At 40.7% G+C, this 16,880-nt stretch overlaps 1 protein-coding gene and 1 pseudogene across 1 annotated transcript; one reads left to right on the top strand and one right to left on the bottom strand.

The window, feature by feature from the left end:
- Positions 1-1,325: 1,325 nt before the first annotated feature.
- IFIT1 (interferon induced protein with tetratricopeptide repeats 1) lies at positions 1,326-9,319 on the bottom strand. The gene is made up of 2 exons (XM_077894364.1): positions 9,078-9,319; positions 1,326-4,030 (listed from the first exon to the last, which is right to left on the bottom strand). The coding sequence occupies exons 1-2, from the start codon at positions 9,080-9,082 to the stop codon at positions 2,593-2,595; spliced, it is 1,443 nt and encodes a 480-aa protein (XP_077750490.1). The 5' UTR covers positions 9,083-9,319; the 3' UTR covers positions 1,326-2,592.
- A 380-nt stretch (positions 9,320-9,699) lies between these two features.
- LOC144313118 (U4 spliceosomal RNA) lies at positions 9,700-9,776 on the top strand (annotated as a pseudogene).
- Positions 9,777-16,880: the final 7,104 nt, after the last annotated feature.

The raw sequence follows: 16,880 nt of genomic DNA, 5'->3' as shown, positions 1-16,880 counted from the left end.
AATTACTAGATGGAATTTGAATATTGATCTTTTTTCACAGACTATTAGATTGGGTGAGTTCTTGGAAAGATCAGTAGTGCATTGTCTTTCAAATTCTAATCAATATGTAAAACATAGCAACTAGGCACAAAGGGAGATAGAAAGTGAAACATGGCAGTTGATCTAAATTCTGCTTCGGAAACTATTCTAAGCGATGGGTATAGGGCAGAAATTCTCAACTTTGGCACTATTGACATTTGGGCTGAATAATTCTGCATTGTGGGGAGCAACCCAACGTGAGATATCAAAGCAGCGTCCTTCCACCCCCACTAGATGTAGTGGCATCCTGCAACTGTGACAAACAAAATCAGACATTGCCAAAAGCAACTTTCTCTCTCTCAGGGGCAAGGTTCTCTTCTTCCCTCACACCCTCCCTCCTTGAGAATCAGTGCTATAAGTAATACCCTCGTGTGTTTGAATTCATTTGTGTTAGTCCTCACAACACAGCCTGTGAGAGACAGGAGCTGGATTTCAGGTAGGAGAGGGAGAGTTGAACAGAGGCGAAGAGCAGTTGAGGATGGTCCTAGAACTCACAAGGACACCTAGGTGAAATGGTGGCTAGCCAGGGGAATGTCGGAGAAGACCTGCTCCCTTCAACGTGGGATTCCAGAGTGGAGGCAGCTGTTATCACATTTGGTCTGGTTAAGGACAAGCCACAGAGCTGTGGATTCAGACTGAGGGTAGGTCACTCAAGCTGGGGCAGGCTAGAGGAAGGGGCCTTCCTTCCCAATGCAGGCACCATGAGAATGGAGATGTCGATGGCCAAGGAGGGTCCCCAAGGAACTGGAGCTTGCAGGGGTATGCAGAGAGCAGTTAGCAAAGATCTGGCTTCAAGTATTAACAGCAGTGAATGGCAGGAGCTGTGGCCCAGCCTGATTTAGGGGACACAAGAGACATTTCCTAGGTACTTGGAGAAATTTTTTAGTGGTGGGAGCTCTAAGTAAGGGCACCATCTGAGGTTCTGCCAGTCATTTCCATAGCAAGCTCCTGGAAGTCAGCTGTCAATTTAAAGAGATTTCTTGGTAATGCCTTGGAGATGGTCATGTGTAAGCTTGGCAATAGTGTTTTCAATACCAAAAAGCATCTGTTTTTTACAGATTTGCTGCTTGTTGTCTTTCTCTACAAACATCCAGGTTGTTGAAAAGGTTAGAGCTACTGAGCCCTGAGGGTGCAGAAGCCTGTTTCAGAGAGGGCAGAGATGGGTTAGAGAGATGGTATTAAGTTGTAAGACACTCCAATCACCATGGTCTCTGCAGATCATCAAACACACCTCACAAAACACAATCCATAATCCAGAGATTTATTTTGCATACATGAGCTCTGTTTTCTGGTGACAAATGATGGGTAGCCATACCTGGGAAGAGTTGCCTAGCTGAGAGTCAACCAATGATCCAACAATTATTTACCTTCAATATTTCTCACTCTGAGAGAGTTGGCAGTGATCAGATTCATTTTAGCACCACCTGGCCTCCTTCCCCAAACATAAGTATTATGAGATGCCATTTTGTTCGATCTAATATATCTCTGGTTTTAGTTACAAGTGAGTAGGGAAGATTGCATCTATGTACCTCTGATCCCTTCAATGATAAAAAGTTTGGTCCCTTCAATTCCTATAGACAAGTCTATGCCAGCCATCAGCCCAGAGTCACTACCAGAGAAATCTACATGACAAACATTATTAACTCGCTCTTATTTTCCATTAATCTCTCCCACATATTTACCTTCCTAGAGTTTGCCACATAGAAACTCAAGGTTCCCTTCCTTTTTTTTCTTTTAGATTTTATTTATTTATTCATGAGAGACACAGAGAGAGAGTCAGAAGCACAGGCAGAGTTCTTCCTCTGAAGAAGCAGTTTCCCTGCGGGGAGCTTGATGGGGGGAGCTTGATGTGGGACTCCATCCCAGGACCCCAGGATCATGCCCTGAGCCAAAGACAGACACTCAACCACTGAGCCACCCAGGGGTCCCCCCTTCCTTTTCTTATACCTTCTCTAAATGTAATATTAATTTCTATGTAAGTCCAAGTTCTAACCACCCCTTGAGTTACTCATTACAGGGCACTCCCATGTGTATGTGCGATGCATGTGTTAATAAGCCTCTGTTTTTCTCTTGTTAATCTGTCCATGTCAGTCTAATCATGGGGTCCTGGCCAGTGAACCTATGATGGGTAGAGTAAAAAGAGTTTTTCCTCCCCTATATCACCACATTCATTATCTAATGCTGAAAACTATTTATTGGTGAAATGAATTAAGCATTTATTTTATGAAAGTCCAATGCTTCATTTGCTACAAATCTACTCAAAAAACTGTTTTTCTACTATATAACATTCATAGAGAAATGCTTCTTCTCACTCTCACACACAGAGATGTATATATTTTGTTTCACTATTTTCTGAATACAACCAATATTTTATCAGGTTTGAGTATAATTGTTAAAAATTTATATTGCTATGGTGGATTACTAAATATGTTTCTTAAAGTAGCAAGCTGAAAAAATGATTAGATGATTAGAGTTGACATGTTTACCTAAAATCAAATAAAATGTGAACGTGGTTTATATTTCCACACCTAGGAATCCTGTCCCAGTATTCTCAAAGTCAGCAGCCAGCCGCAGGGCCTGCTCATAGTACTCCAGGGCTTTGTTCAATTCTCCTTTGACTTTGTAGATGAACCCAAGAATGCTCAAACTTTCTACATCCAATGCATTTCTACTAAGTTTCCTTACAGCCAGTTTCTCCAATGCATTAATACTTTTTTCCCTTGTCAATGACATCTTTTCTATTTTTACTGCTTTTAAATATTGGATAATTGCCTTGACCTCAGATTTCTTTTGATATTCCTGAAATTGACCATAGTGGAAATGTATCTTTTGTAGTTTTTCTTCATCAAGGGATATCGAGGAGAACACTTTTTGATAAGTGTCTTCAGCTTTTCTGTAGTCGCCAGCCTCTATATACATACTTGCCAGGTGTATATAAGCAATGTCAAATGTGGGCTTTTGTTCCAGAGCAAGTTGAAAATGAAATATGGCTAATCTTACCATCTTGTCAACATTTTCTCTATCCTGACCTCTGCACTGCCAGTTTGCAGCTCTCTTTATTTTGATCGTGAATGCCTTGTAGCAAAGCCCTATCTGGTGATGCAGGAAGGCAGAGGAGGGTGTTGCCTGTTGGGCCATTTTTAGGAGCTGAAGAGCTTTATCCAGACAGCCTTTCCTACGGTAAAACTTGCCAGCATATCGAAAGACATAGGTCTGGGAGGATGTGTTGTTCAGTGCTTCCTCAATGTACTTTTCTCCGTCAGCTTCTTGTCCCAGGTCCTGAAGTTTCAGGGCAAGGAGAACCTTAATATACACATCTTCTGGATTTAGCCTGATGGCCTCTTTTAGGGGCTGCAGGCAGAATGCCTCACTAGTCTCTGTAGCCATGTTAAGGCTGTCTAGGCGGTACATGGTGATTGCATACCCGGTGCTGAATTCAGGGTTTTCAGGGTCCTTTGCCAGAGCCTTCTCAAAGCAGGCCTTGGCCCGTTCATAGTTCTTCCTTCCACATTTCAGCAAGGCCCAGCCCTCCTCGCCGTCCATCTGGGGACACTCCATCCTATAGCAGGAGGGAGCTGCAAACTTCATGCAAGTGTTTTCCACCTTGTCCAGGTAAGCCTGGGCCTCTGCCAGTCTGCCCATGTGGTAATACAGCCAGGCATAGTTGCCCCATGTGACCAGACTTCTCACATCTGATTGGATGTCATGTTCCTGCTGGATTAGGTCCTCGGCTTCCTTCAGGCTTTCCAGGGCTTCCTGGTTTTGGCCCTTCAGATGTTTCACATAGGCCAGTAGGTTGTGGATTCCTGCCTTGTATTTGGTGTCTAGGAACTCAATCTCATCCAAGATCCTGTTTTCTAAATCAGGCATTTCAGTGTCTTCAAATAGCAGCTCCCATGTAAAGTGACATCTTAGCTGGTCCAGCTTATCTTTGATCTCATCCATATTCTTACTATAAAAATGAAAACAGATTTTCTTTGTTGAATGAGGAACAACCCACAGAAAGAAGCAGATAAAAGCACCTCCTTTTTTAGAACTGAGCCTTGGATAGGCACACATGCTTTGATTTTCCTTAAAGTCCTTAAGATCTACACAGATTTTGAATCACTTTTCTCAGTCCCATACACCGGCTTCCCCACTTTCCCCCAAGTCACCCCTCTGTGCCTCAGTCTCATCTGTAAGATGGGGATAGTGATAGACTCACCACACTGGAGTCTGGAGTTGGGTGAAAATAAATAAGCCTGTTTCTGTAAAGCTCTTAGAACATACATATTAGATGCTATAAGAGTGTCCTGTGTTCCTGTATCTGTAATCAGGTCAGAAATGTGGAACCTTAGGAAATATTATTCATTTCAGGACCTTAGTCTGTAGCTTTTGCAACAAATTAAGACCACCTAAAGGAGATGATATTTGTACAACCAAGTGTTTTCCCCTACTTATGATTTGGAAATAGTTGTAGATTCACTGATATTTGCAGATATTTGCACAGAGGTCCAGTTTAAGTTTCCCTCAGTGATTATACCTTACAGAATGACAGTTCAGTAATGTCAATGCTGACATTGGGACAAGATGTGTCAATTCTGTGTCATTTCATCATGGGAGTAAATCCATGGAACCATCACCTCAATCAAGATGCAGAACTACTTTATCATCGCAAACATCTCCCTCACACTTTTCCTTCAGAATCACACCTGTGGCCCTCCCTGCTCCTCAGCAAACATCTCTAGCCTCTGTTAACTTGTTTTCATCACTATAATTCTTGTCACTTCAAGAAAGTGGTATACCGGAATGATAAAGTATGTGACATTTTGAGATTGCCTCTTTCTCACTCATCACAATGCTCCTGACAACCATTCAAGCTGTTGAGTGTATCAATGGTTCATTGCTTTTTACTGGGGAATAATATTCCATGGCATGGCTGTGCACAGCCATATATTGAAATTCCATCGCTAGCATCACTCTCAATGGTGATAAACTGAAAGCTTCTCCATTAAAATCAGGAATAAGGGGATCCCTGGGTGGCTCACCAGTTTAGCGCCTGCCTCAGGCCCAGGGCGTGATCCTGGAGACCTGGGATCAAGTCCCATGTCAGGCTCCCTGCATGGAGCCTGCTTTTCCCTCTGCCTGTGTCTGTGCCTCTCTCTCTCTCTGTGTCTCTCATGAATAAATAAATAAAATCTTAAAAAAAATAAAATAAAATCAGGAATAAGGCAAGGATGCTCATGTTTGCCACTTCTCTTCAACATAGGACTGGAAATCCTAGCTGGAGCAATTGATCAAGAAAAGAAATAAAACACATTCTAAGTTGAAAAGGAGGAAGTAAAATGAATCTATTTACAAATGTTATGATTTTGTGCATAGAACATCGTAAACATTCCACAGAAAAACTGTTAGAACTACGAAATGATTTCAGCAGAATTGCAAAATCAACATGTAAAAATCATTTGTATTTCTAACAATGAAAAATCTAAAAAGCAATTCCTTAAATATAGCATCAAAAGGAATAAAATCCTTAAGAATAAAGTCAACTGAGGAGGTGAAAGTTTTGTACATAGGAAATTACAGATCATTGCTGAAAAAAGTTAAGAAAAAAAAATAAAGTAAAGGGCATCCTATGTTCATGGCCTGGAAGCTTTAATATTGTTCAGATGTCAAGGCCATCCAAAGCAATCTACAGATTACGTGCAGTTGCTATCAACATCTCAATGGTAGGAACCATTTCTTGTAGGAACGAAAAATCCATCTAAAATTCTGATAGAATCTCAAGGGGTCTCGAAAAACCAAAATGATCTTGAAAAGGAACTAAGTTGGAGGTCTCATACTTTTGGATTTCAAAACTTACTACAAAGCTACCAATAATGCAAACAGTGTAGTATAGGGATAAAGACAGACATATTGATCAGTGGAACAGAATAGAGAGCCTAGAAATAAACACTCGCATATCTGGTTGTATTAGCTTCTAGGGCTACCATAATGATGTATCACAGATTCGGTGGCTTAAGCAGAGGACATTTAATTTCTCACAGTTGGAGGCTGTAAGTCCTGAATGGAGGTGCCCACTGATCTGTTTCCTGATAAGGGCCCTTGCTGGCACCCCATGACTTTTACTCTGTGGAGCACAGATTGAGAATGAGTTCACTTCCTCTGCTTTCAAGGATATCAGCCAGCCCTTTCAGAGAAAACCCCACCCTTATGACCTCAGTTAACCCTTAGGACTTCCTTACAGGCTCTAACTCTAAATACAGTCACAGCAGGAGTAAGAGATTCCACAGATGACTAGGGGACACAATTAAGTCAATAACAGAGGCCAAATGATTTTTGACACATGTGCCAAGACCATTTAGTGGGGAAAGGTGTTTCAACAAATGGTGTTTGGGGGTGCCTGCATGGCTCAGTCAGTTAAGCATCTGCCTTCAGCTAGGTCATGATCTCAGGGTCCCAGGGATCGAGCCCCAAATCGCACTCTCTGCTCATCTAAGAGTCTGCTTGAGATTCTCTCTCTCTCCATGTCCCTCTACCCCTCCCTCTACTCACACACTCTTTCTCTCTCTCAAATAAATAATCAATCAATCTTTAATTAAAAAAAACACAACTGACTGAAAAATGGGCAAAAGACAGATATGTCTCCATTAAAGATACACAGATGGCTTCAAGCACATGCAAGATCCTCAACATCACCAATCGCTAATGAAATGCAAAGTGGAAACCTAATGAGCTACTGGGTATGAATGAGCTAATGGGTATGGAACCCATTAGGATGGCTACTAACAGCAAAACAGAAAAAACAAGTGTTGACGAGGATGTGGAAAAATTAGAACTGTTACGCATTAGTACTGGGAATGTAAAATGGGGTAGTTGCTATGTAGCATGGTGATGACTCTTCAAAAAATTAAATAGAATTGTTATATGATTTAGCAGTGCCACTTTGGGGTATATACCCCAAATAAATGAAAGCAGAGACTCGAACAGATATTTACATACTTCTATTCATAGCAGCATTGTTCATAATAGTCAAAAGGTGGGAGCAACCCAAATGGCAAAGGGATGAATGGATACACAACGTGGAATATGCATACCATGGAATATTATTCAGCCCGAACATGGAAGGACATTTTCACCCCTGCTACAACATGACAACATGGATGAACCTTGAAGACTATGCTGAATGAAATAAGGCAGCCACAAAACATCAATTCTTGCATGCTTCCTTTTAGATGAGAATCCACAGTAGGCAAATCCCTAGAGAGAAAGCAGACTAATGGTTGCCGGAGCCTGGGTGAAGGATGAGTGGAGAGTGACTGCTATAAGGGCCGGGCTGTCTTCTCAGAGTGATGGCAATATTCTTGAAGTAGATACTGGCAATGGTTGGATAGCATTGTGAATGTACTAAATTCCATGAAATTGTATACTTGAAAGTAGTTAAAATGGCTAATTTTATCATACATGTATGTTATCACAATAAAATATCATACTGCTAACCTGAACAGAAATTCTAAAAATGATATATTTTTTTTCTTCTAGTACTTGTTGAAATAAACACAAAAGCATTAAAACAAAAACTAATTAGTATGCAGTCTGAAATGATCTCATGAACTCCCCACTGGTATACTTTAAGAAACATTGGCTTTGGGCACCTGTTGGGCTCAGTCAGTTAAGTGTCTGACTCTTGGTTTGGGCTCAGGTCATGATCTAGGTCCTGGGATGGAGCCCTATGCTGGGCTCCACACTCCACTGGGAGTCTACTTGAGATTATCTCTTGCTCTCTGCCCCTCCCCCCACCTCTCTAATATAAACAAATCTTTAAAAAATAAAGAAACATTGGTTTAAAGGTTAAATAAAGCATCACTCAATAGAGACTCTGGCTCATGTGTCAGCTCTTTATTTACTATTTGTGTGATCCCTAATGTTTCTAAATCTAAGATTCACTATTGCAAAATCAGTATGATTTGAGTACCTGCCTCATTGCTGTCTTTTAAGGGTTAACTATAAGAATTTACACAATACTTTTAGAAGCCAGGCTGGCATTCAATAAGCATTGAGGAAGTGATAGCTACTTTTATAAGATGATTATTATTAATTATTGTTTTCTTTATCAGTGATAAACCATTCCATCTGTCTATGGACCAGGGAGGAGGGTTGATCATAGGTGTGTAATTATGCATTTTCTGGGACTTTTGTCCCTTCAAAATTTTGTCCACTGGAGCACCGGGGGTAAATTTGAAAGTCAATATTAATTAGTTGTTTTTCAGTCTGTTGATATCAAGGGTGGTTTCAATCAAGATTCAGTTTAGACAATATAGAAATTCCCACATTAGGGCCCCTAGTTAAGGAAGATGTGGATGTTCCCAAGTGCATGACTCTGGCCAAGCCCGGCGGCCAAGAGGATATCAAGATCTGCAGACCTTGGGGAGGGGAGAAGTAATCCTAGGGGAGAAGTAATCTGCTAATCTTACATCCAGTCAGATTGGGAAGACCTGACATGGGCGCCCAGTGGTAGAGACAGTGAGACCAGAAGCCTACAGAGAAAGGTCTTGTTGTCCTTGTTGGCAGTGAGCTTCTGCCACCACATTTTCCTCAAGAATCTGAGAGAACCCAGTACTGTGGCTCCTCCAGCTCTATGGGTCCCACTTTTCCCCCACAGTGAAGAGTCAGCAAAAAGCAAAGTCTCCTTCTAGACCAATGTCCATTCATTCCCCAGGTCAGACAGGAAATTTAGGGAAAAGAATGTCAGAGACTGGGGGTCATTTTCTCCCTTCCTAGAAAACTCTTTTCCTGCATCCCTCTGCTTCTTTGGGCTTTATTCTGAGGTCAGCTTCCTCAGGCTGATGCTAACAAAAATGAAAATGCGTGAATTAATGAACACTCCATCCATAAGCAGGTGCTCAAATTGAAGAGTAAGGAAACTTGACATCACTGAAACTAAGTCTCTTGAGGTAGTATTGTTTAACATTTTTTCCAAAACTTTAGACAGAAAGGTAGAGAGGTAGAGAAATCCTTACCTCATGGCTGCTGTGAATTAGACAGCGGTTCTGCAGTGTTTTGCTGAGCTGATGGGCTCCTCTGAGATCCAGCCAGTCTGGAGGATGTGCAAAGGACTTGGCCCCAACAAAGGGGTTTATAAGAGAAAGAGTTAATGATGTAACCTATGGGCGTGTTTTTACCAAGTTAAACTGGAAACCAAGATAAAAACGAAAGTGGAAACTGAAACTAGTTAGCAAGGTTCCAGCTTGAGGAAAATGAAACAGGGATTGCTTTCTGTGTTCCCTTTGGGAGGCTGATTGTTAAGAGGCTGGTGAAAGCAGTTTCACTGATGGGCTACTTCCTTTCTCAGGCTCTGAATGACCTCACGGAGAGCTGGTGATGGGGTGTTGCCAGGTGTCCAGAGTCCACTGAGCTTGGAGCCAGTGCTGGTGAATACTGGCTTGTGTGAACTTGCCAAGCTCAAGCCCCAGATTTGTGCTTCTGTTTGCTCATCTGGAAACAGAAGGTGTTCCTTTCATAAATAAAATGATGCATATATTTCTAAACTGGAGTCTGAACCCAGATTTGCTGCTAATATCTGAGAAGTTGTGTTTCACTAATTCTTCTTTGCCTTTGTCTTGCATACACTTCCTGAGAATGAGCTTTGCGCAGTGGCAGTATCGTAGCCAATGAGGTTAATCTGAGGCACGATTATTGCTAACTGAAACCCTTCCTGAGAATGGCCAATGACAGTAAGAGCCTATAACCTCTTCCTTGTTCACTGGCACAGAGAAAAAGGCTGTGCTAGCATCTTGAGACTTCAAACAGAACACGTTATAGGCTTTAATGACAGTGCTTTTAATGCTCTCTATGCTAGTGGTCTAAAGTGTTCTTGTTTGTCAGATATGACTCTCATAGATGTGCAGGAGCACTGTCCAGTTCCCTAGATGCCAGTGGCCCTGTTTAATCGGCTTAAAGAATAGTAAGGGCTGGGGTGCTTTGGTGGTGTAGTCGGGTAAGCATCTGACTCTTGGTTTTGGCCAAGGTCGTGATCTCAGTGTGGTGAGATTGAGTCCCATATCAGGCTCCAAGCTCTCAGGGAATCTGCTTGAGATTCTCTTTCCTTCCTCTGGCCCTCCTGCTCACGTTCTCTCGCTCTCTCACAAAATAAATAAATATATAAATAAAGAAATCTTTTTTAAAAAGAACATGAAGTACTTATATAGATTTAGTATTTATAACAATTCTCAAAATTATAATAGCAACTATTTCAAATAAGTTTCAAGATCACATGCCCTAGGTTAATCTTTAATAAATAAAAGTTAATTGAAGTGTGTTGGTTTAATTAAAACAGGCATGTTTGCAGAGTTACCAGCATTAGATGTAATCCAGATAAGCAACTTTTTCTACCTGGATTTTATTAATCATATAAGATCTTGTTACCTCTGTTATAGAATTTGTCTTAATTTTTACTTAATTTTTACAGGGAGACTAAATATATATTCTCTCTGTATATGTCTATTTTCTTTTGGTTTTTAATTTTTACTGAGAGAATGTATATCTATAGACTTTCTATATATTTTGGATTTTAATTTTTATAGAGATTGTGTATATATATAGATTATATATTTTGGTTTTTAATTTTTACAGATTATATATAGAGAGATATATTTTACACTTTATATATATTTAGGCCTGTTAATAAACAGGTTTTATGCCAAAAGAGGACAAAATAGGACAGCTGTTTAATGTTTTGTGAAATGTTCATAAGTCATCTAAATATAATTATGAAGAACAAGTGAATTAAAGAGATGTAAGTAAGATAAAGTTTATAAATAAACTTTCCAGCAATAGTAATGTCTTCAGAAATAGTGTTCCCAAATCTTTTTGGTGACTTAAAACTTTGGAGGTTTGCTGAGTTAAATTAGATGATGGCTAGCCATTAAATATTTAGGTCATTTCCTAATAAGATAATACACTGAGACATTGCTAAGCATTAGTTTATTTGCTCTTGACTTAATTTTTACAGGGAGACTAAATATATATTCTCTCTGCATATAAGTCTATTTTCTTTTGGATTTGATTTTTACTGAGAGATTGTATATCTATAGATTTTCTATATATTTTGAATTTTAATTTTTATAGAGATTGTGTATATATAGACTATATATTTTGGTTTTTAATTTTTACAGACAGATTATATATAGATATATTATGCACTTTATATATATTTAGGCCTGTTAATAAACAGGTTTTATTGCAAAAGGATTAAAATTATTATAAGGAGGACTAAGCTTCTGGAAATTATGAAATGTGTTTATAAATTTTCCAGGCCACAATTGCTGCTTTCTTAGTTTACACTAGGAAATAGGAATTCTAAGAGTTAAAAAATCTAATTAGTAGATGTAAAAATAAAACTACTGAAAACAACATTTTCTTGGGTTATGGTCTGTTCTTTATTTTTTTAATTTTATTTATTTGAGAGACAGAGAGAGAGAGCTCGGGTGAGCAGGAGCAAGGGCAGAGGGAGCGGGAGAGAGAGAACCTCTAGCAGACTCTATACTGAGCAGAGACTCCGATGACTTGAGCTGAAATCAAAAGTCGGATGCTTAACTGACTGAGCCATCCAAGTGCCCCATATGTCTGCTCTTAATAAGAAACTGTAAGCAAAGTTTCTTTATTGCTAAGGTAATCTACCTGGGAAGCAAAGATTCTGTTTCATCTTTATCACATCATCGATTACTTTGAAAAACTTAAGTCTTCTCTCCTCAAAAAGAGCTAAGGCTTTTGTAACTATATCATTTTCTGTATTTGTCTTTGAAATCCTTTTGTTGCCTTGATTAAATTGATAACTAAGTATGTTTCATAATTTTCTGTGGTCCTATTTAGCCAAGTGTCCAAAACTTCTGATATGCTTTATAAATCTCCCCAAATTAAATTATAAATAAAGTCTTTTTGACCTGGAAGAAACTTTGGGATTTTTTTTTCAGGATGGTCCCTGGAACATTACAAAGATCTATTAAATTAATTAGTCTTATCTGATACGTTAAATTAAATGGGTTAAATAAAGAGTAATCCTGGGGTACCTGGGTGGCTCAATTCATTAAACATGTGACTCTTGATTAAGGTCAGGTATTGATCTCAGGATCATGAGTTCAGGTCATGCATTGGGCTCCACACTGGGCATAGATCCTACTTAAAAAGAAAAAGTAATGCTAAACCTTCTTTATGTTATATCTATACGTGTATGTTAAATGTAAATTATAGAAATTTCTAACATTCTAAATGAGACTAAATGAGACTTATTCTCTCATTTAACTGTATCAGGACACTCAGTGTACCTTGCCTTGCTTCCTTTGATCCATAGCTGATACAACAGGGATATGCTTCAATTTCACAACAGCCTAATCAAATTTGTAGAGGATAGTCCTACTTTGGTGGAATAGCCTTCCCACAGTGTGCTCCCAGGAGACAAAAACATTGAAATCATAGCTTCCAACCTGGACATGTGGTTATTGGAAAAAATATCTTCACAAAGACTTCACCCTGCCCCCTCTAGTGCCACAAAATCATGGCTTCATGTTTCTCATTCTAAAAAGACTGCATCATCCAACTGGATGACCAAATCAATTGAAAACCTTAAACTGGGGCACCTGGGGGGCTCAGTGGTTGAGCTTCTTCTGCCTTTCTCAGGGCGTGATCCCAGGGTTCTGGGATTGAGTCCTACATCGGGCTACCTGGATGGAGCCTGCTTCTCCCTCTGTCTATGTCTCTGCCTCTCTCTGTGTCTCTCATGAATAAATAAATAAAATCTTAAAAAAAAAAAGAAAAGAAAACCTCAAATTGACCACATCCCAGAAAAAGAAGCAGATGACATCTAAATATACTTTCCCAAGAGTCAGGACCAAACCAGTATAATAACTCTTTCATAACTGTCAAAATTTAATGGAAATTCCTAAACTCACTGAGATGAGACTATTTTTCTTTGTGTAGGAATTCTTATGATTTTTGCTGTTTTACTCTCAGTAGGACTTCTTCACTGGTGGTAACCAAATCTTAGAGGCTTCTGTATACCTATTGTTCTTTCCCTGTCTTTACATATATCCAACCCTCCTCCCATGGCCCTCCATCCTCAAGCTTGCCAACTCCCTCAACTTGTGGGCCACTCCCCAAAACTGACCTCTGGCTTCAGTGCACCCTTCCTTTATTGCCTGTTATATTACTCTATAAATATGTCAACATGTCTGGTTTGATGTATGCACTTAAGGGTTGTGTTTCTGTGTGTGAATATGATCACCAGTCTTGGCCTTAGGAATGTCTTGATAGCTGAAAAGGCCTCGGTGGCACATGTTTTTCTTGTTTTGTTTTTTGTTGTTGTTATTGTTTATTTGGCATTTGCTATCCTAGCTTTCTCAAAATGGCTACAACCACTACTCCTGAATCTCAAGAAGGAGAAGGGAAGGGCCTTATCAGTAGTAGATGATTACACTGATGAGGATCTTTTTTAATATGAAGACAACAGTTGTGGTCATACCGCAGTCTGTGACCTTCCTGCCAGATATTCTGGAGATCAGCTTAACCAATACCTTGGAATCATAAATTCATGACTTGGAATACACATGGCAGACTTAGAAGCTCTGATGAAAAACCTTCCCAGAACTGTTAACAGAAGAGCTCACTCCACCACCTGAACCATTAAGACCCAACAAAAATCTCTAGATTCCTGAGCCCACATGGTCCTCAGTTATAGAATAGCATTAGACTGTTTAATGTAGTTCAAGAAAGGGTCTGTGCTGTTGCTAACACCTCATGTTGTACATGGATAAACACTTCTTCACAGGTGGAAGTAGAACCCCTACATTAGTCAGATGAGTTAAATCCTTAAAGAGACATTCACACTTTACTTCCAAATGATTTTATTTTAATTTCTCCTATTTTTAGCTGGCTTCCTACTGGACTCAGAACTCTCTTATGCTCAGGATTGCAAATTTTTGTGCTGTTAATCATATGTATGCCCTATTCAGCATCTTCAAACTATTTGTGTCATGCATTTATTTCTTTTTGCCGTTTCTTCCCAAAATGTGATGGTAATTCAGAGACTGGAAATGATTGACCAAGCCTTACCACCTGAGCAACTTAGCTCATCTAGTCTGCTAATACATCTGGCTAAGGACAATGCCCAAGATTCACTTCCCTGAGCCTCCCTGTTGCTCCAGTGTGGCCAATATCTTAGCACAACAACTGGCATACACTTCTTTTTCTCCTATGTGGGACATGCCATACCCTAAATGAAACTTCCTGTGATGGAGGATTCAAAACATAAAATTAATCATCAATGTTTTCAGAAAATTTATTGACCATGGGTACTTTCTGAAGAAAGATTTTTTTTTTAAGGATTTTATTTATTCATTTGAGAGAGAGAGACAGAGAGAGAGAGAGAGAACGTGCACAAGCAGGGGGGAGGGGCACAGGGTGAAGCAGACTCCCCACTGAGCAGGGAGGCCAAGGCAGGACTTGATCCCAGGACCCTGAGATTATGACCTGAGCTGAAGGCAGATGCTTCACTAACTGAGGCACCCAGGTGCCCCTGAAGAAAGATCTTGATCAAAAGGGGGAAATGTGAACAGTGACCAAATAGAATTATAATTGCTAGGGGTCCTCAACTAGAGCTCCGTTAGGGAAATAGAGCTTTGTTTGTTATACAGCCTCAGCTTGAAATTTGTTAAGAGAAGGGGAACCTGGGTGGCTCAATCGCTTAAGCATCTGCTCAGGTCATGATCCTGGGTTCCCAGAATTGAGCTCCACAATGGGCTTCCTGCTCAGTAGGGAGTCTGCTTCTCCCTCTCCCTCTGCCCCTTCCCCTGCTCCTGCATGTGCTCTCTCTCTCTCTCATAAATAAATAAATCTTAAAAAAAAAAGAAATTTGTTTAAAGGAGACAATTAGACTTACTTCTTGGAAAGCTGAATCTGAGGCATGTCAGGCCTGTAACATAGGTATTTGGTACCGTTGTCAGCCATGTTTTTACATGTGGCCTGAAAATAATAAAAACAGAAGAAGCATATTGAGAGAGAACAGTAAGTGGTTGAGATGAGAGACTAGAAAACTGAGGTGAGAGACAGAAGATTCTTTTTCGTCCACAGCTTCACCATCAGGAATCAAGGGGTAAGGACTGCGTGCAGTGCCTTATGGGGTTTCCAGGTGAGTACAGAATTGGATAAAACCAAATTACCAATGTCGGTGGACCTGGCACCATTCTGAAGGGTGTTCCCAGTAGTGTAAAGACTCAGTGACTGGCCAGTGTTTGGACCCATTCAGTCCTGGCCCATCATGAAGGTTGGTGGCTGGATTCTGGATGGCTGTGCAGGAAAGGAAGGATGGGCACGTCAGCTTGCTGCGGTGGCTTCCTTGTGCGTGGTACTTCCCTCAAGCCCAAAGTGGGGGCAAAATCAATGACTGCACCCTATCTGCTTCCCCTACCCTTCCTGTTCAGCCAGGGACACAGTAGCTCAGAGGCCCGAGCACTGTGCACCCCATCGCCCCCCATGGCTGCATAGGCTTCTGGATGGCATCAGCAGCCCCCCTTCATGGCCTAATCCAAACCATACCCCTCTTTACCCTTACACCTGACCCTGTGATGGTTGGGACAGGCATCTCCTTTCTCTACTTACTGTCAAGGTTAGCAGTAACATGTTACCAAGGCAGCTTGTCCTGGGCTGAGAGGTGAAAGGGATGGGGTTTGCTCATGGATCCCCTCAGTCCTTAATGAGTGCAGGAGAGAAAAACCATCCTCTTCTCCCCTCTCACACCACGAGGTCCAGGGCTGAGAGCCAGGGGTGCCCCTTTCTCCCTTGGTGCCGATGCCTGTGCATGTTGTGTGTGTGTGCAAAGTCCCAGGGGTGGGGAAAATAAACATCTGGCACTTCAAACAGATCACTTGGAATATTTCATCTCCATGTAGTTTTAACCTCTAGCCCATTTATATTTTGGTTCATTTGCCTTATTTGGTTTACTTTTTAGATATGGCTTTTTTTTTACCTTTTTATCCTAACACTTTTGTTTTGACCATCATCAAACAGAGAAAAGTTGAGAGAATTTTACAACAAACACTAGTTTACTCACCACCCAGATCCTACAGTCACGTTTTACTAGATGTGCTTCATATCCTATCTATTTATCCATTGGGTTTCTACCCATTAGTTTTCCTTTTTGTGGTTGTGTAAGAAATCAGTCAGTACAATTAGCTGATAAACCGGATGACTTCAGTCCATGCTGTTTACAAGAAGAAGACAATATTCCTGCTCTAGTGGTTTTTTGTAGGCTAAATATAATAAATCCATTCTTGGTTTAGTAGCAACGAGGTTGAAATGGGCGCTACTTACATGTTTTGTGTCCCTCCACACCGGTCAGTTCCAGCTCTCTGGGAGAAACCAACCTTACATTTCCATGGCCTGTTGAAGTAAGTCCCTACTCAACACTTTTTTTTTTTTTTTTTTTTTTTTTAGCAAGGGTCTTTTTTTTAATTTTTATTTATTTATGATAGTCAAACAGAGAGAGAGAGAGGCAGGCAGAGACACAGACACAGGCAAAGGGAGAAGCAGGCTCCACGCACCGGGAGCCGGTGGCCAACCACTGCGCCACCCAGGGATCCCTATTTATTTATTTATTATAGACATAGAGAGAGAAAGAGAGGCAGAGACAAAGGAGGAGGGAGAAGCAGGATCCACGCTGGGAGCCCGATGCGGGACTCAATCCCGGGACTCCAGGATCACGCCCTGGGCCAAAGGCAGGCACCAAACCGCTGAGCCACCCAGGGATCCCCCGAGAAAATATTTTAGATAGA

The sequence above is a fragment of the Canis aureus genome, chromosome 4 (genome assembly GCF_053574225.1).
Source record: "Canis aureus isolate CA01 chromosome 4, VMU_Caureus_v.1.0, whole genome shotgun sequence".
NCBI classification, from domain to species: domain Eukaryota; kingdom Metazoa; phylum Chordata; class Mammalia; order Carnivora; family Canidae; genus Canis; species Canis aureus.
The sequence above is the reverse complement of the archived record's forward strand: the minus strand, read 5'-3'. Positions and strand labels throughout refer to the sequence as shown.